Consider the following 25,819-nt stretch of genomic DNA (forward strand, 5'->3'; position numbering starts at 1 on the left):
ATGCAATAATTTACAAATCTCAAAAACTGATATTGTATTCACAATAGAACATAGACAACATATCAAATGTCGAAAGTGAGACATTTTGAAATTTCATGCCAAATATTGGCTCATTTGAAATTTCATGACAGCAACACAGCTCAAAAAAGTTGGGACAGGGGCAATAAGAGGCTGGAAAAGTTAAAGGTACAAAAAAGGAACAGCTGGAGGACCAAATTGCAACTCATTAGGTCAATTGGCAATAGGTCATTAACATGACTGGGTATAAAAAGAGCATTTTGGAGTGGCAGTGGCTCTCAGAAGTAAAGATGGGAAGAGGATCACCAATCCCCCTAATTCTGCGCTGACAAATAGTGGAGCAATATCAGAAAGGAGTTCGACAGTGTAAAATTGCAAAGAGTTTGAACATATTATCATCTACAGTGCATAATATCATCAAAAGATTCAGAGAATCTGGAAGAATCTCTGTGCGTAAGCATCAAGGCCAGAAAACCATACTGAGTGCCCATGATCTTCGGGCCCTTAGACGGCACTGCATCACATACAGGCATGCTTCTGTATTGGAAATCACAAAATGGGCTCAGGAATATTTCCAGAGAACATTATCTGTGAACACAATTCACCGTGCCATCCGCCGTTGCCAGCTAAAACTCTATAGTTCAAAGCAGAAGCCGTATCTAAGCATGATCCAGAAGCGCAGACGTCTTCTCTGGGCCAAGGCTCATTTAAAATGGACTGTGGCAAAGTGGAAAACTGTTCTGTGGTCAGACGAATCAAAATTTGAAGTTCTTTATGGAAATCAGGGACGTCGTGTCATTCGGACTAAAGAGGAGAAGGACAACCCGAGTTGTTATCAGCGCTCAGTTCAGAAGCCTGCATCTCTGATGGTATGGGGTTGCATTAGTGCGTGAGGCATGGGCAGCTTACACATCTGGAAATACACCATCAATGCTGAAAGGTATATCCAGGTTCTAGAGCAACATATGCTCCCATCCAGACGACGTCTCTTTCAGGGAAGACCTTGCATTTTCCAACATGACAATGCCAAACCACATACTGCATCAATTACAGCATCATGGCTGCGTAGAAGAAGGGTCCGGGTACTGAACTGGCCAGCCTGCAGTCCAGATCTTTCACCCATAGAAAACATTTGGCACATCATGAAACGGAAGATACGATAAAAAAGACCTAAGACAGTTGAGCAACTAGAATCCTACATTAGACAAGAATGGGTTAACATTCCTATCCCTAAACTTGAGCAACTTGTCTCCTCAGTCCCCAGACGTTTACAGACTGTTGTAAAGAGAAAAGGGGATGTCTCACAGTGGGAAACATGGCCTTGTCCCAACTTTTTTTGAGATGGGTTGTTGTCATGAAATTTAAAATTACCTAATTTTTCTCTTTAAATGATACATTTTCTCAGTTTAAACATTTGATATGTCATCTATGTTCTATTCTGAATAAAATATGGAATTTTGAAACTTCCACATCATTGCATTCCGTTTTTATTTACAATTTGTACTTTGTCCCAACTTTTTTGGAATCGGGGTTGTAAGATGAATGGATAATTTTAAATTTTATTGCTTATTTCAAGGTAGTTTATCATGGATAACACTTACATGTGAAATGTCTTAATATATATTTTTAAATGCTAAAGAATTGCCATGTCATTTCTGCTGCAGTGAGCATAAATAAATCAGGACTGGTGCCTGCTTAAAGTTGACCCTTTGAGATCTTATCTGAGGCACCAAAATAATGATCGACTTTGTTAAATCAATCTGTCTCGTCCTCATTATATTCATCCCATCTCTATCTGATATGCCAGCTGCTATTATGCTTAACTGAATTACATGACTAAATGAAAGTATATCTGAATTAAATTTCTCAATTAAATTTTCAGCAAGTACTGGGCATTCCTCTTTTCTCATCTACTAATGATTTTGTGCTTCTTTTTTGACCTTATGCCTTAATAATTCGGACTTATTTTCTGCGTCAATCTGCTCAGGTGTGCCTGGCACAAGAAATGAGGTTTTCTATGACTGCTGTAAGGAGCCATACCCAGACGTGACGTTTGTGGTAACCATCCGCAGACGAACACTCTACTACGCCCTGAACCTCCTCATTCCCTGCATACTGCTCTCCTCCATGACCCTACTGATCTTTGTGCTGCCTGCCGACTCTGGAGAGAAGATCTCACTGGGTAATGAGACAGAGTAAGAGAGAAGAAATGGGAGTATTTCAGTTTTTATAAGCTTTTTTTTTGCACAGTTATGATGTGCTATGTTGTGATAATTTAAAGTGAGCAACTGCACTTTGTAGAACAAACAGCTCCAAGTCTCCCATATAGCGTTATTCTTGTTTACACAAAAGCTTTGCATTATAATTTTGGCCCATCTCAAATCAAGCATCTTGATTTTATTGCTTACCACAAGACAAATTCAATCCAAATTTCTTTCTTAACGCATGACTGAAAGCAAAACCAAATGTTTTACAAAAGAAGTACACAAAGAACCCTGAAATCTAAGCTCAGATATCAGAACTGACAAAATCTTTCGCAGGAGCTTTCCCTCTGAGTTCCTGCTGGATTGTTGTTGGTTCAGTATTACAGGGAACCCAAAATTATGTATAATAGAACCTCAGACACATGTAGATAGCATTCACGCCATAACTGCCAGAATAAACCACTGGATAATGGCTGTCGCTACTTCATGAGGAAGCATCATACTTTAAGGACTGACTTGTAAGGTGTTCAAAAATTAGGAGGCAAATCTCAGAATCATCAGTGTGCTAAGGCAAAGGGATGATGGAAATATGCATCCTGCAGATCCACTGATAGGAACCAGTCTGCAAGACAGAAATTACATCTGGATGTAATGTGTATGTGAAATTTAGTGTGTGAAAGAGAAGCTTTTAGGAAGCAATTTAGCCATTTCAAATTCTGAATCATATGGAATCACTGTCCCTCTTCTGCACAGGAAAGCATGTTGATTATGAACTGTGGGGCATTCCTTTTCAATCATGTCTCTGTACAAGAGTCAATGGATTTCTTGGGCCAGACTGGCAATTTTCTTGGTATCTGACATTTACAAGGCACTGAGCCCTGAGACTGTTGGGGGTTGATGACAGAACTCAAATGCAGCCCTCCAACAGTCCCCGCCCTTCATGGATGGGCTCCATGGTGGGGTCTTTCTTTAGGGCCTATCCTATTGGGTGAATGGGAAGCATTCAGGTGCCTGCTAGGAGACTGTGGGTGTAACTCTGTTTAAGGCTTGAACAGACATTTTGTGGGTGTTGAAATGAAATGTAAAAGCAGACATTGTGCCACATGTGGCCCAGGCCAATCTTCTTCTACCATTGGCCATGTTAGCTGAAGCTTGAACTCATGTGTCACTTTATATTTGTTCCCCAGTTAATCAGGAAGTCATGGACTTCAGCTTGAAAGTTCCTACACACCTCCAATCAACTCAAAAATGTACAATTTAAATTGGAAACATGCTTCAGTTAAATTATGTTCACTATCATTTTCATGGGGCCAATAATATATACATACACTCAGGGTGCGATTTGTCAAAAAACCAGAAAGGGGGATGTTTTTTTTTTTTAATCATGAAACGTCACAAAATTAAGGTAACAATAGGCTAACAGCTCAGTAACATCCGATGATATCAAATGAATAACACTAAATGAAAACGAACACTAAACCAGAGATAGTACAGTAAATTAATCTTCCTATCTCTCTGACTAAATACACGAACACTAACACAACAAAGTTCGCATTGCTTGTCGCGTTGCTGTGATGTTTCTCTCCCTCCGGATTAAATGGACAGTGACTCGAAAATCACTAAAATACATGAATACTAAATGAACAGTTTGCTCTGATGGCGCAGTTCACATTGTGCGCAGCTTTCCGATTTAAACTGTTTTTTTCTCATCCTTATACTTCCTGTTTCATGGACTGTAACGGATTTGCTTATTTAGTAATTTTAATACAGAATTTACTTTGAAATTATAATCAGACACTCCAACGTCCCCCTAAAAAAAAAAAAATCGGCCGTGAAAAAGGCGGCATCCGCCAATAGGCGCGCTGTTTGCATCCCTGCATAGAACGCAAAGATATTGTTATTATCTACAATGTATCTATTTGCTGGGGACGTTCGTGAACATCAAAGCTGCCACTTCAGGTCATTTTGAAAGTGAGTGCAATGTAGACCATAGAAAACTGTGTCACAACATGCCTGTCATGTCAATTTTTTTTTTGGTTTGTTTGTTTTATTGACGGGGTTGTCCCCGAGGATTTTTTTTCAGCAGAGATAAAAACCAGAGGGGGGGATGATCCCCCCCAGCAAATCTCACCCAGCATACAGTCAATGGCCACTTTAATTGGAATTTGTTCTGATTCTAAGATTCCTGTTCTTGGCTGGCAGGAGTGGAACCCAGTGTGGTCTTCTGCTACTTTTCCTAGCTTTAAGAAATGGAAGCATTAGTATTAATGAAATCTGATTTGTGATTTTGTGTATTAAAATAATTTAGCAACAAAACACTGCACCAGTCAATTCTTCATTCAATTACTGAAATATACCAAAAACGAGCTGAAAAGATTTGTTTCACTTTCACCATATTGTTTCATTTTTTAAAAAATATTTGTTGAACATTTTCACACAACACTTTGTTAGTTATATATATATATATATATATATATATATATATATATATATATATATATATATATATATATGTGTGTGTGTGTGTGTGTGTGGCATTACACTCACCGGCCACTTTAATAGGAACTTGCTCTTGATTCTAAGATTCCTGTTCTTGGCTGCAGGAGTGGAACCCAATGTGGTCTTCTGCTGTTGCATGCTGAGATGCTTTTCTGTTCACCACGGTTGTAAAGAGTGATTTATATTAGTTATTATATTCTTCCTGGCAGCTTGAATCAATCTGGCCATTTTCCTCTGACCTCTCTTATCAACAGGGCATTTATTTCCACCCACAGAACTGTCGCTCACTCAATGTTTTTTGTTTTTCGCACCATTCTTTGTAAACTCTAGAGACTGTTGTGTGTGAAAACCAGTCCATCTGGCACCAACACCCATACCACACTAAAAGTCACACTTTGAGATCACAATTTTTCCCATTCTGATGTTTGAAGTGAACATTAACTGAAGCTCTTAATTTGTATCTGCATGATTTTATGCATCTTGCTGCTGTCAAGGGATTGGCTGATTAGAGAACTGCATAAAACAGCAGGTGTGTAGGTGTTCCTAATGAAGCGGCTGTGTGTGTGTGTAAGAAACCAATTTAAATTTTGCTTTGTGTTTGTGAAAAAGGTTCGCTCATATTTTAGCTTTATGTGTGGATGTTTATATCGAAACCGGACAGTTATTGATGTTTCTTCATTTTTTCAGAGTTCATTTATTAGTAGTGGTTTCTTAAAGGTTCATCCATCACTCTTATTGATTGCAGTGAATAGTGATTGTGACGGTTCTTGTTTTAATACCTGGTATATGGTACACCAGAAGAGCACTTTTAGAAATTTGAATTGAAGAAAATATTACAAAAGCAAATAAAAGAAGATTTGAGGAGATTTAGTGAGAAATGGAGATTGATGCAGGAAGCATTACTGATGAGAGCACAATGCAGTGGAAGAGATGAATAGCAAAGTTAGGGAGGGTGAGGAGGACCTGAACAGGAATAAAGTAGGCTTGGGGAAGACAAATGGCCTGGTGTAATTCCTTTGGAGTTGAATCCAGTGATAGATGAACCATCAAGTTGGGGAGTTTTGCTTCATCTAAGCTCAGTTTTAATCCTCATCTTCTGGTCTCTGCTTCGTAATACAAATACAATTATCTTATATTTAAAGTGAAGTTTAAATATCTAGTACATTGTACTGTATATCAAATTCATATGAATCATTTTTTTTAAAAGAGGAAGTCTCTTTCATTTATTTGGACTTTTAGCAAAAAGGTGTTTTATTTTTGATCCAAACAGGACGTAAGGATTAAAATGACACTTCATGAGTTGCATTAGTTTATAACAGAAGATATTTCACCCCAATATGAGCTCATTCTTCAGCGAGGTTTGCTGAATACAAATGATTCCTTCACATAATTTATCACTTTTAACATCTATTTTTACAGGTATTACAGTTCTGCTATCACTAACAGTCTTCATGTTACTGGTGGCAGAAATTATGCCTGCCACTTCTGACTCCATTCCACTCATAGGTAAGTATGTGTGCATAAAACTACAACACACCCCATATTCATACACATTCTGTGTGTGTGTGTGTGTGTGTGTGGGCGCATGCGTGTTTGGTCCCCTTACCTAGTATGTGACTCGTTCATTTTGTCCTCATTTAGAGTTCACTGCACTGACAGGATGGTGTTCCTCTATTATCTGCTTATAAATTCAGTGTGTCTTGAAATGTAGCACTGGCACGTGTTTTAGAACCAAAATGAAATCCTCTGGTGTTACTTTGATAACCAGACCATTTGCTTATCTTTTAAATGTAACTGGATGAAATCATTTTGAATAGGATTCAAGTGTTCTTACTAGAGATGATAGGAAAAGAAAAATGTAGCAAAGAGACAGTAAAATGAAGGCTTTATATCACTGTAAAACTTTGCGCAGGTGGGTGGAGCACAGAAGTACAGCAGGACAGAACTGAGTTGAAAAAACTCTTTATTATACCACTTTTCAGCGTTCACTCTTCCCAGACACTCAGAGACACACACACACATCAGTCGTCTGGTTGGAGAGAGAGCTCCCCTCCTCTGCTCTCTCTCTCTTTTTATATAGGGCACGGTCAACTGTGGGTGGTAAAAGAGAGCAACTGGACTTGCTTGAAGATTCTTGAAGATGTTTCACCTCTCATCCGAAAGGCTTCTTCAGTTCTGTCTGACTGGTAGGGAGCATCAGGTATTTATCCTAAATTTATCCTAAATCAGGATAAATACCTGATGCTCCCTACCAGTCAGACAGAACTGAAGAAGCCTTTCGGATGAGAGGTGTAATGTCTTCAAGAATCTTCAAGCAAATCCCGTTGCTCTCTTTTACCACCCACAGTTTACCATGACCTGGATGACTGAGAATCTTCACAGACATAGGGCACGGTCATTGGGGAAGATGTACAAACACTGGTTAATTGACATCAGGTGTAGTGATTCTGCCACTTACCTTCCCTGACTCCGCCCTCCAGTCACAGACCGACGCTTGACCATGCCCCCGGTGCCACATATCCCCACCACCCAACTCAGGCCGGGCAGCCATCCGGCCTGCAGCCGACTCCCCCCCCCCCCCCCTTGACGGGAGAGGAAGTCCGCCACGACCATCTGCACCCCTGGCCTGTGGATCACCTTGAAGTTGAAGGGCTGGAGTGCCAGATACCAACGGGTGATCCGCATGCGGTGGAGCCACTGGAGGGACGCATGGTCCGAACAGAGGGTGAAAGGGTGTCCCAGCAGGTAGTAGCAGAGGGCGAGGACCACCCACTTGATGGCTAGGCACTCTTTTTCTGTGGTGCTGTAGTGCCCCTCACGCACCGACAGCTTTCTGCTGATATACAGCACTGGAGGATCCTCCCCCTCCCCCTCCTGGGACAAAACAGCCCCCAGCCCTCTGTCCGACACATCCATCTGCAACATAAAGGGGAGAGAAAAGTCAGGGGAGTGTAACAGTGGCCCCCCACACAGTGCAGCCTTCACCTTAGAGAAAGCCCGCTGGCATTGCTCCGTCCACTGGACCTGATCTGGTGCCCCCTTTTTAGTGAGATCAGTCAGCGGGCTGGTGACATCCGAATAATTAGGTATAAACCTACGATAGTAGCCAGCCAGCCCCAGGAACTGTCTCACCCCCTTTTTGGTCTTGGGCCTCAGGCAGGCCACAATTGCTGCTATCTTGTTAATTTGGGGATGCACCTGCCCATTGCCCAAGTGGAAGCCCAGATACCGTACTTCCACCTGCCCAATCGCACACTTCTTCGGGCTGGCCGTGAGACCCACTCTCCTCAGCGACCTAAGGACGGCCTTTAGGTGTTCTAAATGCCGCGGCCAGTCATTACTATAGATTATGATATCGTCTAAGTATGCGGTCACATAGAGGACCCTGTCCATAAGCCGCTGGAATGTAGCAGGCGCCCCAAACAGCCCAAAGGGAAGTGTGACAAATTGGTGTAAGCCAAATGGTGTGGAAAAGGCCGTTTTTTCTCGGGATAGTGGAGTCAAGGGGATCTGCCAATAACCCTTTGTTAAATCCAGTGTCGAATAAAAGCAAGCCGTGCCTAGTTGATCCAGCAACTCGTCAATACGAGGCATTGGGTACGCATCGAATTTAGACACCGCGTTGACTTTTCTATCATCCACACAGAACCGGACCAACCCGTCGGCCTTGGGAACCAAGACCACCGGGCTGCTCCAGTCACTGTGGGACTCCTCGACAATGCCCATTTCGAGCATGGCCTCGAGTTCTTCCCAAACCACCTTTTTCTTGTGTTTGGGTAGCCTGTAAGGGCGGCTGCGCACTACCACCCCCAGGGGTGTCTCAATGTGGTGTTCTATGAGGCGGGTGCGGCCAGGCAGAGGCAAGAACACATCTAAAAATTCGGTCTGCAACTGGGCAACCTCCGTGAGTTGGGTCGGGGAGAGGTGGTCTCCACAGGGGACCGGAGAGGTACACGATGTCAATGTTCCCTTTTGAACCTCTGGCCCCAGCTCCGCCCTCTCCGGAACCAACGACACCAACGCCACGGGGACCTCCTCATTCCAGAGTTTGAGCAGATTGAGGTGGTAAATCTGTAGTGCCCCACCCCTGTCCGTTCGCCTCACCTCATAGTCGACGTCCCCGACTCGCCGTGTGACCTCAAAGGGTCCTTGCCACTTGGCAATCAATTTGGAGCTCGACGTAGGCAACAGTACGAGTACTTTATCTCCCAGTGCGAACTCCCTAAGGCGCGTACGGGTTTGCCGTTCTTGGGCCTGACGCAAATTCTCCTGGGTTAGGTGTGTGAGTGTGTGGAGTTTTGCGTGCAGGTCAATAACGTATTGAATTTCGTTTTTGCTCGGTGAAGGTCCCTCCTCCCAATTTTCTTGCAGTACATCTAGGATGCTGCGCGGCTTACGCCCATATAATAATTCGAATGGGGAGAACCCCGTGGAGGCTTGTGGGACCTGTCGCACTGCAAATAACAGGGGTTCGAGCCATTTATCCCAATTGCGTGCGTCCTCGCTTAAGAATTTTTTAATTATATTTTTGAGGGTGCGATTGAACCGTTTGACCAAACCGTCTGTTTGTGGGTGATAAACACTGGGGCAGATCGGCTTAATTCCCAGTAACCCATACAGTTCGTACAGTGTGCGTGACATAAACGAAGTGCCTTGATCAGTCAGAATCTCTTTGGGGATTCCAACTCGGGAGATGACGTGGAAGAGCGCTTCCGCAATACTGCGTGCTGAGATATTGCGCAGAGGCACTGCTTCCGGGTATCGCGTTGCATAGTCCACCAGAACTAAAATAAAGCGATATCCTCATGTTGACCGATCTAATGGCCCGATGAGATCCATCCCAATTCTTTCGAACGGGGTCTCGATTAATGGTAGAGGGCGCAAAGGCGCTTTTGGAATGGCCACTGGATTTACTAACTGGCATTCGCGGCATGCCATACACCACCTACGGACATCGCTGCAAATCCCTGGCCAATAGAACTAGGCCATTATTCAGGCTAGTGTCTTATCCTGCCCCAAATGTCCAGCCATGGGATTAAAATGAGCCACCCTGAATACCAATTCCCGGCAGCTCTTTGGAATCAAAAGCTGCATGATCTGCTCTTTAGTCTGAGTGTCCTGCGTCACTTGGTATAATCTATCCTTCATAATAGAGAAATAGGGGAAGGACGGGGTGGCGTTTGGCTGGAGCGTTTGACCACCAATTACTCTCACTTGGTCAAACGCATGCTGCAGAGTCTCGTCCCGTGCCTGTTCTAACAGGAAATCCATGAGGGATTCCCTGAGAGAGGGAGGAGGAGCCTGCTACTCCTCACTCTGACGCGGAGATGACGTAGACGGCTCTGTGACAGCTGCTCCCACCAAAGCCACACCGGGACCTCCCCCTGCTGAACTATGGCAGGACCCACTCTTTACTAAATGAGTCATTAACTCCCGAAATCCCGGCCAATCAGTCCCCAAAATTATCGAGTGGGTAAGGTGAGGATTAACCGCCGCCTTTACACTAAATTTTTCCCCTCGAAATAGAATGTGGACCGACACTAAAGGGTAGTTGTGAACATCCCCGTGCACACACACAACACTTTCACCAATTGTGCTCGTCCCAATGCCTCGTCTTGCACCAGGCTTTGGTGGATTGAGGTCTGATTACAGCCACAGTCCACCAAAGCCTGATACATATCCCCTTGGATACTCACCAGTATGCGATACGCTCCGGCCCGATCGAGGGTGGTTCCTGGCGCGTCAGGGATCCGGACCACTGCGCCCACCTCCATTACCGAGCACTGATGCTGGAGGTGCCCCGGCTCCCCGCAGCACCAGCAAACCGGCCCGGGATCTCTCTCTGCACCGGCGCTCTGGGGCTCACTCACCTGAGGGGGGCGAGAGACAGACACGGAAGCGGGAAACGGGAGGGCACCGCAGGTGCGGCAGGCCGGCTGGGGTGGAGCCGGCCCCCGCCTCCGCGGTGGGGGAACAGGGCGAGGATGAGACACAGAAGGGGAGGGGGAGAGAGAGGAGAAGAGGAGATCTGCAATCCTACCGTGGGAACAGCCACCAAATGATCCTCCGCCAACTCGATGGCCTGATCCAGCGACACCAGGCGATGGCACTGGACCCATTCCGCGGTCCCTTCGGGAAGTCGTGCGATGAACTGCTCCAGTCCCACCAGATCGAGGAGTCCCTTGGCGTCGCGGTTGTCAGCCCTCAGCTACCGTCGGCAGGCGTCCCGAAGTTTCTGGCCAAACGGGCGGCCGACCTCCTCTAGGCGTAGAGCGCGGAAGCACTGGCATTGTTGTTCTGAGGTGCACCCCACACGCTGGAGGACGGCCTGGTGCAGGTCAGTGTAGACCAGCCGGCTGTTGGCGGGGAGCTGTAGCGCGGCCAGCTGCGCCTCGCCCATTAGCAGGGGGAGGAGGCGCGCCGCGCGCTGTTCCACCGGCCAGCCCCAGGCATCTGCTGCTTGCTCAAAGAGCGCTACGAAGGCCTCGGGGTCGTCATGCGGGCCCATCTTCGTAAGGGTGAGGTGGGGTGGGCCCGCGGTGGTGGAGGACCCCGCTGACGCGAGGAGGTGCCAGAATGCCTGACGATCTTCCTGTTGCGCCAGCACCAGGGCCTCGAACCTTTGTGCTTGCTCCTTTCGGAGGTCGACCAGCGCCTGGTGCTGGCTCCGTTGGGCCGTGGCGAGGGCGTGGACCAGGTCCGCGAAGGGGGAGGACTCCATGGGGTTGTTCTTCTCTGTGCTCCTTCCCGGGTTTCAGCACCACTGTAAAACTTTGCGCAGGTGGGTGGAGCACAGAAGTATGGCAGGACAGAACTGAGTTGAAAAAACTCTTTATTATACCACTTTTCAGCGTTCACTCTTCCCAGACACTCAGAAACACACACACACATCAGTTGTCTGGTTGGGGAGAGAGCTCCCCTCCTCTGCTCTCTCTCTCTTTTTATATAGGGCGTGGTCACTGGGGAAGACACACAATCACTGGTTAATTGACATCAGGTGTAGTGATTCTGCCACTTACCTTCCCTGACTCCGCCCTCAGGTCACAGACCGATGCTTGACCACGCCCCCACTGCCACAATCACCTTCCTCTACATTTTATGAGCCCCTGAAAAGTGCTAAGTCATGATCTGCAGTGATATATATGTAGTAGCTTATTTTCTGCCCTTTCTGGAGTGTTGGATTATGAATGGCTGGATAACTCATCCTGCTTTCTTTTTTCCTCTCCGTCACCCCTTCTCTTTCTCTAACACCTTGATTTTTATTTACTCTACCATGTATAGTGATCATAGTGAGCTTTTCTCTGTGTTGCATTTTTTCATGTCTCATTTTAGGAAATTATTAATGATCTTTTTTCATGTCAATCAAACAAATTAATTCTCTCTCTCTCTCTCTCTCTCTCTCTCTCAGGGCAGTACTTTGCTAGTATAATGATCATCGTTGGGATGTCAGTCATAGCAACTGTGGTTGTTCTACAATATCATCATCATGATCCAAATGGGGGAAACATGCCAAAATGGGTAAAGCTATCCAGTATCCTCCCTCCCCCCCAGAAATCTGATATTTTTATCCTATCATCTTGATAATGGTCAGTAAGTTGTCCAAATCACAAATGGCATACACACATAGCCAAATGTTTGTGGATGCTGGACCATTACACTACATTACATTAAAGGCATTTAGCAGATGCTTTTATCCAGAGCAACCTCCAGCAAGTGCAAAAGTCACAAGAAGTGCTGAACTTCTAGACAAGAAAGTTCTAGTCTCAACTGTACAAGTGACAGAATAACACAGTGTAATATTCTGTTGGAGTACCAATACTCAACAACCAGCCAAGGAAAACAAGCCAACCATACAAATGAGCTGACAAAGTACAACTAAACAGAGAAAAATTAAACCCCAATCAGCTAACACCAAGATATCATGACCAGGCTAGACAGCACACAGCTTGGGTTGGTCAGGACCGCTAAGACTGCTATGTGATTACACAGTGGGCAGGGATGTAGGGGAGAGGTGCAGCCTGAAGAGGTGGGTCAGGGAGTCAGCAGTTCTGACCTCAATGGGAAGGTCATTCCACCAATGGGGAGCCAGGACAGACAGCAGTGCATAGGGATCTGGTTGGTGTGTCAGGGCAGATTAGACTCTGGAGGTATGCTGGCCCTGACCCCTTGACTGCCTGGTAAGCTAGCACCAATGTCTTAAATTTGATGCGAGCTGTGACAGGCAGTCAGTGAAGGGCAGTGAGAAGAGGGTAGAATGGGAGGAACAAGGGAGGTTATAGACCAGGTGGGCTGCAGCATTCTGGATGAGCTGTGGGGGTCTGGTGGCAGATGCTGGGAGGCCAGCAAGGAGAGGGTTGCAGTAGTTCAAGCAGGAGAAGGTCAGGACTTGGATTAGGAGCTGAGTAAAGTAGGTGGTGAGGAAAGGGGAGATCCTTCAAATGTTGCAAAGGAGAAATCTGCACATCCAGGTCATTGCAGCAGTGTTCGCTGAGGAGAGTCTGTCATCAAACATGTCCCCTAGGTTCTTTGTGCTGAGTGAAAGTGATATAGAAATGTCCCCCAGGGAGATGAAGAAGCTGTAATGGAGACTACAGCTCTGGGGAAGAAGCTGTTCCTCAGTCTACTTGTGCATGTTCTGATGATCCTGTATCTTTTGCCTGATGGGAGGGGGCCAAACAGTTTATGACCTGGGTGTGTTGAGTCCTTGATAATGGTGTTAGCCCTCTTACATAAACAGTTAGCATAAACTATGTCCAGATTTGGTAGCTTAGTCCCCACAATCCTCTGTGCAGTCTTAACTATACATTCCAAATTTCTCCGGTTCTCTACAGTACAGCTGGTGTACCAAACTGTGATGCAGTAGCAGAGAAAGCTCTCTATTGTGCTCCTACAGAAGTTTACTAAGAGCTGAGAGGGAAGTTTGGCTTTAAGTTTTCTCAAGAAGAAAAGCCTCTGCTGAGCTTTTTTCACTAGGTGTGAGGTGTTAAGGGTCTATGTCAGATCCTTTGTGATGTGCAGTCCTGGGAATTTGAGGTCATTGACCCTCTCCACCTCTTCACCATTAATGTAGTGTGTGTGTGTGTGTGTGTGGGGGGGGGTTCCTGGTTCTCCTGAAGTCCACAACAACCTCCTTTGTTTTGGTTGTGTTCAGTACCAGGTTACTGTCTGAACGCCACTGGACCAGGTGTTGAACCTCCTCTCTGTAGGGCTTCTCGATATCAGTCCCACTATAGTTGTGTCATCAGCAAACTTCACTATAGTGCTAGAGGAGTGGATGGGTGTGCAGTCGTATGTGAATACAGTGAAAAGGGCTGGGCTAAGGACACAGCCCTGTGGTACTCCTGTGTTCAGGATGAGAGTGGATGATGTGTGGTTACCCACCCTGACGTTTTGCGGTCTGTTGGTGAGGAAGTCCAAAATCCATGAGCAGAGTGTAGTGGTTAATCCCAGGTTGTTGAGCTTGTTTACTAGTTCATGTGGGACTATTGTATAGAAAGTGGAGCTAAAATTACTAAATAGCATCCTGAGATGTGTGTTGGGATGTTCCAGATGAGACAAGGTTGTGTGTAGTGCCACTGAGATTGTATCCTCCATCAATCTGTTTCCACAGTAGGCAAACTGGTGGCTGTCCAGATCAATGGGGATGTTGGCCTTGATGTAAGATAGTATGAGCCTCTTGAAGCACTTGATAATAATTGGTGTCAGAGCAACTGGGTGATAGTCATTGAGACACCTGACTGCTTGCTTTTTGGGCACGGGGACAACAGTGGTAGATTTAAGCCATGTGGGGACAACAGCCTGCTACAGGGACAAATTAAAGACATCAGTGAACACCCCTGCTAATTGGTCAGCACAGGACTTCAGTGTGTGGCCTGGCACCCTGTCTGGTCCTGCTGCTTTGGTGATGTCAACCTTCCTCAGAGTGGATCTCACCTGATGGCGCTGCAAGACAAGTACAGGCTCATCCCTGGATGGTATTATTGTTTCAGTTCTCGCTCTGTTGGTGTGGTTATCAAAGCGCACAAAAAACTGGTTCAGGGTGTCAGAAAGCATAGCATTATGGCTGGTCAGCAGGGTGCTACTTTTGTAGTCCGTTATGGCTTTAATACCTCCCTACATGCTGTGGGGGTTGTCATCAAAGTGGCCCTCAATGCATTGCTGGTATCTGCGCTTGGCTTCTTTAATGTCATTCTTTAGTTCTCCCCAGGCATTACTGTATGCCAGCTTGTCCGCTGACCTGTAGGAAGTGTCCTGTGCCCTGAGCAGAGACTGAACATTGCTATCAAACCAGGGCTTTTGGTTTGGGAACACCTTGATGGTCTTGGTGGTTAACACTGTGTCAGTGCAGAAGGCTATGTAAGCTAAAACAGGTGAGCTGTATTCCTCCAAGTCTGTATTCTGTGCAAACAACTCCCAGTCAGTATTTTCAAAACAGTCCTGCAGCAATAAAGTGGATTCTTCACTTCAGACTTGGACAGTTTTAACAGCTGGTCATGTTCTGTAGATTAGAGGTCTGTAAGATGGAATAATTTCCAGTGCAATGTGGTCAGATAGGCCAGGGTGTGGGGATGGGGCAGCTTTATAAGCTCCTGGAATATTGGTGCCTGATCCAGAATATTCTTGTCTCTGGTTGGGAAATGTACATTATTGTGCAGTTTGGGCATTACACACTGCAAAAAAACTGAATTTGAGGAGAAAATTACTTAATACAAGTGAAACAATCTTGCTGCATGGACAGATATTTTTACTTGATAAGTTGGTTGCAATCTAGAACTAGGTTTAATAATCTCAGAATTGGTGTCTTGCATTCTTCTAATAGGAAATGCTAGATCATTTCAACTATTTTCAAGATATTTTCACTCACTAAGATATATTTTTTTGCAGTGCAGTCTTTAAATCCGTGTGATTAAAGTCTCCTGCTGCAATCACAGCTCCCTCTGGATGTGCTTTCGGCTGGCTATTAATGGCACCATGCAGCTCCTCCAGAGCTAACTTAGCATTAGCCTGTGGTGGAATGTAAACAGCCATGATTAAGATAGCAGTAAACTCTCTCGGCATGTAGAAAGGTCTGCATTTCAAAGCCAGATATTCAATGTCCAGGGAGCAATGCGACCTAATAATGTCCATCAATGTGCACCAGTCATTATTAACGTATATGTACACTCCTTCACCTTTGCTCTTACTGGAGCCATCAGTTCTGTCTACTTGGTAAACAGAGCAGCTTCCTAACTCAAAAGCCACTCTGGGGATCGTGCTATCCAGCCAAGTCTCTGTTATTACCATCACACAGCTATCCATTCGGTGAGTGGTAATTCTCAGTCATATTTCATCCATCTTATTGACGAGTGACTGGGAGTTGGTAAGGAAGAGACTCAGCAGGGATGGTCTGTGTAGGTTAGCCTGTAGCCTAGCTCATATGCTGGCTCTTTTGCCTTGCTTTTGCTTCCTTTCCTTACGCCGCCTCCGATGCCTCATGGGTTGGATGATTGTTGTTCCGCTGGGCTTTTCAGTACGCAGGCTCTCCGGTGGGATAGGGTACAGGTTTTCAGAGGTGCAATCCTGGCATAGAGCTCTGATTTTAAGCAGTTCAGTTTGTCCATAATATAAATGTCTGCCGAATGCTTGAGCATACTGAACAAGTAAACATAACACATAAAAATACAAAAATGCTGCTATATAACTGAGATCCCCGAGCCGCTGCATCTGTCCGTGCTACCATCTTGGGTCACTGAATGTAGATCACCTCCATCTTGCCTGGGTTGAGCTTGAGGTAATGGTTGTCCATCCAGCTCTGAATGTCACGTAGGCAAGCAGAGATGTGAGATACCATCACACCTATATGTGGTTCTTTCCCAAACTGTTACCACAAAGTCTGAAGCACACAGTTGTATAGAGTGTCTCTGTATGCTGTAACTTTAGAGTTTCCCTTCACTGGAACTAAGAGGCCCAAACCTGTTCCAGCATGACGATGATGATGCTCCTGTACACAGAGCGAGCTCCATGAAGACATGGTGGTGAAGGTTGGAGTGAAGAACTCAAGTGTGCTGCATAGACCCCTGACTGAACTCAACCCCACTGAACACCTTTGGGATCAACTAGAACTGGAGCCTCAACACCCCAACATAATTGTCTGATCTCATTAATCAGCACAAATCCCCACAGCCATGCCCCAAAATCTAGTGGAAAGCCTTCCCAGAAGAGTGGCGCTCATTATAATAGTAAAGATTATTATAATAGCAAGTTGTTGAATATTTTAATATAATCTGGCCAATTTACATTACCAAATCCACCAAAATTAAGTGAGGTCAAGCAGTATGATTGATTAACAGCCACTCTTATCCAGAGCAATGTACAACATACCCAGCCCCAGAGAATAAACACAGCCTGGAGAGCAGTTCGGGGTTAGGCGCCTTGTTCAAAGGCACTTCAGCCATTCCTGCTGGTCCAGGGAATTGAACCGGTGACCTTTTGGTCCCAGAGCTGCTTCTCTAACCATGGCTTCCCCATGCTGAGTATGCTGAGTACGTATGCTGAGACTTATGTTAAACAACTGCTGCAGATATGCCTTGGCTTTAGAATCACACTGGAGAAAATGTCTGTTTATTCACAGACATGTAGCCTGTTTATAAAGGATGCTATTTCTTCATTCTTCAATATGTACAGTATGTGGGCTAATGACAATGAGGCAATTAATTAAATCAACGTTAAAATTATTTTAGTCCATTTATGACTGGTTGTGTTTTGGAGCACTATATAATAATATTGTGTTTTATATAATTTTTTGGATCGGTCATTAACAATTCAAGACATAATGCAGCTTATACAGACCTAAAGTGGGTAGAAAAATCCTGAATTGAGCCTTCGTGCACCACTCACACAGATACAGTGTCAGCTACTATCAATTCCTGTCGTCTCTATTTGGGTTACAAATGTTATACCAGGACTGACTTTACAAATTGGTCATTGTGCAAAGAGACATTATTGTACGATGGCAAAGGGAAATACGATTCTTTGAACAGTTATAGTGATTAAATGTGATGAGTTTTATGGTCAGTAGACTGTATGTCATCATAATAGTAAAATGTTAACAAATTTTGAGGTTCAAATTCATCAAAACATCATCGTATACTTACATAGTCAACAAGAGTACACATCATCTAGATTGTATACTATATACAATGAAAGATGATACTGATACTGTGGCACAGTGAACAGATTAATAGTGAATAAAAAAAAGTATTTACCAAGGGAAACTGAACAGAGAATGTATGATTTGAAAGATACTGTAGATCCAAGGTCAGTTTATTTGCACATAGAGTTCAGTGAATATCTCATTCATCTCATCTCATTATCTGTAGCCGCTTTATCCTTCTACAGGGTCGCAGGCAAGCTGGAGCCTATCCCAGCTGACTACAGGCGAAAGGCAGGGTACACCCTGGACAAGTCGCCAGGTCATCACAGGGCTGACACATAGACACAGACAACCATTCACACTCACACCTACGGTCAATTTAGAGTCACCAGTTAACCTAACCTGCATGTCTTTGGACTGTGGGGGAAACCAGAGCACCCAGAGGAAACCCATGCGGAGAACATGCAAACTCCACACAGAAAGGCCCTCGCCAGCCCCGGGGCTCGAACCCAGGACCTTCTTGCTGTGAGGCGACAGCGCTAACCACTACACCACCATGCCGCCCCTTCAGTGAATATATGAAACTTTTTTATATTACACCAAGATGTATTTCAGTGTGAAAGAGGGAACTTCAGAGATGGAGTTTGCACATGATATGCAACATTAACCCCCTACTAAACATATAACTCTGGATAGATCTCCCTCCCCCCCATTATGCTGACTTTTCTCTTCTAAAGCCTCTCTGATGACTATTTTTTGAAAAAGCTTGTTACTTGATATGAGGAATAGGCTTGTCTCCTAAGGTGGGGTTTACATTAGACCGTATCAGCGGATCAGCAGATTAACGTTTTTAAAACGATTCGCGTGCACACAGCAACGCCAATACATGATTCGCCTGCACACAGCAACGCCAATACACGGATACACTCAGCTCCGCAGGCATCCTGCGCTCCAAATCACTCCGCCCTGAACAGCGAGTGCCCTCTGCAGGGTGCGCACTCCGGCCCTGCACAGCTCACAGAGCGCGCGAGTGAAGCGCACGAGCAGTGATTCGGGACTGAGCCGCTGTGTGTGTGATCCCAGTGCATATCGGGTATGCGCGTCACTTACCACTTGCAAGTGGAAGGATGGCAAGCCTAAAAACAATCATAACTACACAATGGGCAGTATTTGCATCAGTATTTGCAGTATTTTCATACTTTTATACTCTTTAATGAAAGGTGATACAAGGCAGAAGTCCGCGCCGTTTTTCAGCAGTCGTGTCACATGACCAATGCCAGCGAATCAGGAAGGTGGATGTTACAGTGACGTTGTCCAATGACGACGCCAGCTAGAGCTCAGCACAGCGTATCCGCGTATTCTCAATGTTTACACAGCACCGGACCAGACATGATCTGGATTGAATACGTGGACCCTGGCGGATTCCCGTTTCCCGGTGTTTCCAGGTGTTTTAATGTAAATGGACAGTGCATCCGCGAAGAAAACGAGACAGATACGGTCTAATGTAAACTTGGCCTGAGCCAGCATTTTTCTCCAGTGTGAACAGCAAGACATTCTTAGCTAAATAAAGTACTGTGCAAAAGTCTTAGGCACATGTAAAGAAATGCGGTCAACCAAAAATGGCTTAAAGTGGACCAATTTTGTGGGGTTTTTATATGAAAGTATGTCCCTTTACACACTCATCCAGAAGGGTAATTTTGCACAAGGCCATCTGTCTACAGCAGAAAAAAATAAAATAACAAAACGCGTCTGGAAAAATCCCAAGGGAGTCTGGAGCCGGGCGGCACGGTGGTGTAGTGGTTAGCGCTGTCGCCTCACAGCAAGAAGGTCCTGGGTTCGAGCCCCGGGGCCGGCGAGGGCCTTTCTGTGTGGAGTTTGCATGTTCTCCCCGTGTCCGCGTGGGTTTCCTCCGGGTGCTCCGGTTTCCCCCACAGTCCAAAGACATGCAGGTTAGGTTAACTGGTGACTCTAAATTGACCGTAGGTGTGAATGTGAGTGTGAATGGTTGTCTGTGTCTATGTGTCAGCCCTGTGATGACCTGGCGACTTGTCCAGGGTGTACCCCGCCTTTCGCCCATAGTCAGCTGGGATAGGCTCCAGCTTGCCTGCGACCCTGTAGAAGGATAAAGCGGCTAGAGATAATGAGATGAGATGAGATGAGTCTGGAGCCAGATTCGTGCCGTTATCTGCAGAAGCGCCAGCAGGCTGCGCGAGCTTTGCACGGTTTCAGTGCACAGCCTGTGTAGACCAAGCGCTCCCATTTCTCTCTCATTGTCCGGTCTTTTGGAAAACGATGAGTACTAATCCCATCAAGATTGGTGTTGCTACACCCTCCTATGATGCATCTGTTAACCATTTTAATAATTACATGATAACGTTGAAGAAATTAGCAGAAAACCACCAGGTCATTTTCTCGTAAACAAACCAGCGCTGATGTAGGATTCAGAAGGAGGCGTCACGCATGCGACATCACGAAAATCAATGTTTGCCAGGATATTCACATGCCAAGTTTTTTCAGAGGCGGACCAATTCGCCTTAAATGGCTTGATTTCAACTGAATTTTTCTGGCATTGCGCAAGGTAAAAAAAAATTGCACAAAATGCAGAATGTTACAGATATTTGACCAAAGTTTAATATAAAATAGGAGAATTACATTGATCTTGCTCCTGAATTTACCTGTGATATGCACTTTAAAATAACGAAATGAAATGTTTCAATATTTAAAAAAAATACTATAAACAGTAATCAGTAAGCCATGATAAATGAAACAAAGTCAATATTTGGTGTGAGATGACCCTTTGCTTTTAAAAAAAATAGTAGTCTCAGGTACAATGAGTGCAGTTTTATAAGGAAATGAGCTGTAAGTTTTACTGAGCATCTTGCAGAACCAGCCACAGTTCTTCTGGACACTTTGACTGTCACAGTCACTTCTTCATTTTGCTCCAAAACCCAGGAGCCTTCATTATGTTTTTCTTTTTTAATCTGAAAAGTGCTCTCTTATGGAATATGGTGTTCAGATACAAACTTTTTTTTCTGTAACATGTACCTTTGTGTAGCATGGTGGTGTAGTGGTTAGCACTGTCACCTCACAGCAAGAAGGTTCTGGGTTCAAGCCCAGTGGCTGACAGGGGCCTTTCTGTGTGGAGTTTGCATGTTCTCCCCGTGTCTGTGTGGGTTTCTTCCAGATGCTCCGGTTTCCCCCACAGTCCAAAGACATGCAGGTTAGGCTAATTGGTGGCTCTTAATTGACCATGAGTGTGAATGGTTGTTTGTCTCTATGTGTCAGTCCTGTGATGATCTGGCGACTTGTCCAGGATGTACCCACCATCTTGTCCATACTCACCTGGGATAGGCTCCAGCTTGCTCACAAGCCTGAACAGGATAACAGTTATGGATAATGGATGGATGGATTTAATTTTGTGCTGGAAAGCAAATGTTTGGAACTCTAAAATGTTTTTGTACTGGCTCGATAATGTAGAAGTCCATCCATCCATTATCTGTAGCCGCTTATCCTGTCCTACAGGGTCGCAGGCAAGCTGGAGCCTATCCCAGCTGACTATGGGCAAGAGGTGGGGTACACCCTGGACAAGTTGCCAGGTCATCGCAGGGCTAACACATACTGTAGACATAGACAAACATTCACAGCTACGGTCAATTTAAAGCCACCAATTAGCCTAACCTACATGCCTTTTGACTGCGGGGGAAACCAGAGTACCTGGTGGAAACCTACATAGACACGGGGAGAACGTGCAAACTCCACATAGAAAGGCCCTCACCAGCCGCTGGGCTTGAACCCAGGACCTTCTTGCTGTGAGGCGACAGTGCTAACCACTACACCACCATGCCGCCCTACTGTAGAAGTCATAAAATAGAAATCTATAACAAAGCTTGTTTGAAAGAAAAAACTAGGGGGCCTAAAACTTTTGCACAGTACTGTATATCATTATGGTTTATGCCTTTCTCTGACCAGGACTGTGGTAGGAAATCCAAAATTTTTACAAATAAAATTTTGCATTAAAATTATAGTAAATCTCTGCGATACTGATGTTGGTCTGGACTTGGATTAGCCTTTAGCTATCCTAATAGCATATCCCTTTAGATTTGAGGTAAAAGGTCACTAAATTTACTGTTTCTTTAAGTAATGCAATAACACACGTGGTCATCTGGCATACCCGTCATGTAAGGAGAGGTTAAAACAGATAGTGAGTGAATAATTAATCAATTTACACTCACTGGCCACTTTAATAGGAACTTGTTCTTGAGTCTAAGATTCCTGTTCTTGGCTGGCAGGAGTGGAACCCAATGTGTTCTTCTGCTGTTGCATGCTGAGATGCTTTTCTGCTCACCACGGTTGTAAAGGGTGATTATATGAGTTACTATATCCTTCCTGGCAGGGTGAACCAATCTGGCCATTTCCCTCTGACCCACGGGTGCAGATAGAGAGGGGGACGGGGGGGATTCGTCCCACCCAGATTTAAATTCACCTCGTTCGGTCCCCCCCCCCCACTTATAAGGAGGAAAAAATGTCTATGCTGTCTTTCTTTGCATAAGGCAAACCTCATGGAAAAATTAAAAGACTAATTACCATTCGGTTTATTGAGGTGCACAGCAGTACATACATAGTTGCAACTGCGCAGACTGCACAGGCTGCGAGCTCGAGCTTGGTTGCTATGGTTACCCACAAGTTTGACAGGCATATCGGGGACAGCGCCTCCTAGTTCAGGACCCCAACACGGCATGATGAAGGGTGCCAAAAGGCAGAAAACGATTGCATCGGTTTTTTTTTAAACGACTGTAAGTAAACTGTGCCTTACTTTATCATATCACCTTGCAATTTTTTGATAGTCTGTTCAAAGTAATGTCGTAGTGAAAGTAAAATCATACGGAGTAGAGATGCCTTTCTGGTAGCCTCCTTCTTTCGGTGGTAGCCTGTAGATACAGTGCTCAGAAGGCAGTTTTAATGTTTAATCTGGCGTTCCCTGCCATAATTTCAGCGAGCATATTGTTTCATAAGGAAACTTTGCGAAGAGTTGTTGACTGACTGCCGCTCACGCAACACACAAGCATAGTTAGAAAGTCAGGATGCACTGGTTTACACTTTACACACACACACGTAGCCCAGCCTCTCGCTATGTTTAACAGTTGGAACTTGGCGGTTTTAAAACTAGTTTTGCAGTTTTGCAATTTCTGTGCGTGATGATAATGTGTAAACTATGGATTTCCATAGGCTATGTTAAAATGTTATCATTGTCCTGGCCTGCAGGTAGTTCCTGCTGATGGCAGTGAGGGAGGTGAAATAACATGTATACACACTACCGTTCAAAAGTTTGGGGTCACCCAGACAATTTTGTGTTTTCCATGAAAAGTCACACTTTTATTTACCACCATAAGTTGTAAAATGAATAGAAAATATAGTCAAGACATTTTTCTGGCCATTTTGAGCATTTAATCGACCCCACAAATGTGATGCTCCAGAAACTCAATCTGCTCAAAGGAAGGTCAGTTTTATAGCTTCTCTAAAGAGCTCAACTGTTTTCAGCTGTGCTAACATGATTGTACAAGGGTTTTCTAATCATCCATTAGCCTTCTGAGGCAATGAGCAAACACATTGTACCATTAGAACACTGGAGTGAGAGTTGCTGGAAATGGGCCTCTATACACCTATGGAGATATTGCACCAAAAACCAGACATTTGCAGCTAGAATAGTCATTTACCACATTAGCAATGTATAGAGTGTATTTCTGATTAGTTTAAAGTGATCTTCATTGAAAAGAACAGTGCTTTTCTTTCAAAAATAAGGACATTTCAAAGTGACCCCAAACTTTTGAACAGTAGTGTGTGTGTGTATATATATATATATATATATATATATATATATATACACACACAAAATGGAATCATTTGCTGACAGCTCAGTCCCCCCCAGTTCAAAAATTCTATCTGCGCCCCTGCTCTGACCTCTCTTATCAACATTTTTCTCATTCTGATGTTTGAAGTGAACATTAACTGAAGCTCTTGATTTATATCTGTATGATTTTATGCATTCGGCTGCTGTCAAGGGATTAGCTGATTAGATAACTGCATAAAACAGCAGGTGGGTGGGTGTACCTAATAAAGTGGCCAGTGAGTGTATACTATTGTCGATGGAATAATTTTAAATGGAAAAGTGTTAAGTAACAAAACTAAACATAGAGTTGTCACAAAGTGAATAACAAGTCCTTCATAATTCAAGTTTTGTCCTTCAAGTGACAGTTGGAAAGTGCTGGCAATTATCACTCACATTAAAAAAAAAAAAAGATACTTCTGGTGGCTTTAGAAGCTTCTCAGATCTTTTTTTTAAAAAAAATCAACTGAATTCAATAAGCAATAATTATTTTTCTTCATTTGAAATTCTGTTTTGAGTTGGGAAAGTACATATGTTATCTTTATAAGTTTAGAGAGCTTCATGATAAAATTTCACAGATTTTGAATAAGAAAATACTTATAGAGGTCCTTCTTCACTAGGAATACTGTTCATACATGTTCAAGCTAATATACTTTCTCATGTAATTTGCTTCGGTGGCATAATGGAGAGCTTACTGAGTCAGTATGTATTGACAAGGAAGAGGAATAATTAGAATGTAGTTCTGCCAAAGGTTACACATTTTAAAATAATGTCTTACAACATTTCATTATCATTTGGAATGCCAGCATCCCAATCACTCAGATCCAGGATGAAAAGGTGGCTATCTATAATTAATTTTTCTTCCCCTAATGGTCATCTCTTCATGTCTTCCTTTTTAAGGTCCAGCTGGTTCTGCTCCAGTGGGTGGCCTGGTTTTTGCGCATGAAGCGCCCCGGTGAGTGTGAAGACCCTGAGCGTCCTCCGTGTGCTCCACATCTACGCCGTTGCTCTTCAGAGTCCCACACTGGCAGTCTTCCCAACACAATTGACCACCAACACCACCATGTGCCTACCACACTCCACCCACTCCACCCCCAGAGCCTCTTGCAAGCAGCAGGCCATGCTAACCACCTGCTCTCACAGGGTAACAGTGCTAACAACAATGGGAACTTGCTGTACACTGGCTTCCCAAGCTTGGACGAGGCCTCGCCACCTCCATTGTTGATCGACTCGGCCCCAAGGAACAGCATATCAGGTGGTGTCATTCGACCAGGGTCTTCCAGCCCACCACTCCACTTGCCCTCACATTTCAGCAGTCCACCCCCTCCACCAACGCCAAACCTGGATGCCCCTGGATGCCCCAGTACGGTCTCAGGTGGTGTTGGTGGTTGTTCATGTTCAGCAGCCAGTGGCAGTGGAGGAGATCCACAGCTGCAGGCTATCCTGGATGAGGTGCGTTACATTGCTGAGCGTTTTAGAGCCCAGGATGAAAGTGACAGTGTAACAGAGCAGTGGAAGTTTGCAGGAGCTGTCATCGACCGTCTCTGCCTTGTGGCCTTCAGTGTTTTTAACATCATCTGCACCATCTCCATCCTCATGTCAGCACCCAACTTTGTCGAAGCTGTTTCCAAGGACTTCATTTGATGAGATGCACAATAATGTAGATGCAGGAAAGTCTGTCAGTAAGCAGGAAATATTTCCGACTATTCATTAAAGACCTTCGGGTTGTGGGAAACAAAGTGTATTAAATAATAGGCCTCTATAACTTGCCAGCTACATGGACAGAAATTGATGTCTTTTATGGCAATAGTATCCAGCCAAACATTAACCTCAAAGAACGGGGGAGACAATGGGAACAAAAATCTCATTCAAAAGGATGTACCGTAACATGGTCTTTGTCATTATAGGACATTCCAAGATCAAGTGTCAAAATATATTTTGCGAATGTGCATGTTTGAGTGTGTTGCGCTGAATGAAAAAAAATAGAGCCTGTAAGAGTGAGTAACAAAAGAGAAGGAGGAGATGCTCAGGATGTGTAGGTGGTATTGACTAAAAACAGAAATCTTTCATACAGAAGAAAAT

At 44.5% G+C, this 25,819-nt stretch overlaps 1 protein-coding gene across 1 annotated transcript in view; it reads left to right on the top strand.

Moving 5' to 3' along the window:
• Positions 1 to 25,381, top strand: part of chrna11 (cholinergic receptor, nicotinic, alpha 11) — a 101,190-nt gene extending 75,809 nt beyond the window's left edge. The window contains exons 7-10 of the mRNA XM_060904968.1: positions 2,006 to 2,200; positions 6,141 to 6,227; positions 12,130 to 12,239; positions 24,638 to 25,381. Coding sequence (XP_060760951.1) covers positions 2,006 to 2,200; positions 6,141 to 6,227; positions 12,130 to 12,239; positions 24,638 to 25,381 — 1,136 coding nt within the window. The remainder of the gene's footprint in view (positions 1 to 2,005; positions 2,201 to 6,140; positions 6,228 to 12,129; positions 12,240 to 24,637) is intronic.
• The last annotated feature ends 438 nt before the right edge of the window (positions 25,382 to 25,819 follow it).

Source organism: Neoarius graeffei, chromosome 22, assembly GCF_027579695.1.
Source record: "Neoarius graeffei isolate fNeoGra1 chromosome 22, fNeoGra1.pri, whole genome shotgun sequence".
Taxonomy (NCBI): domain Eukaryota; kingdom Metazoa; phylum Chordata; class Actinopteri; order Siluriformes; family Ariidae; genus Neoarius; species Neoarius graeffei.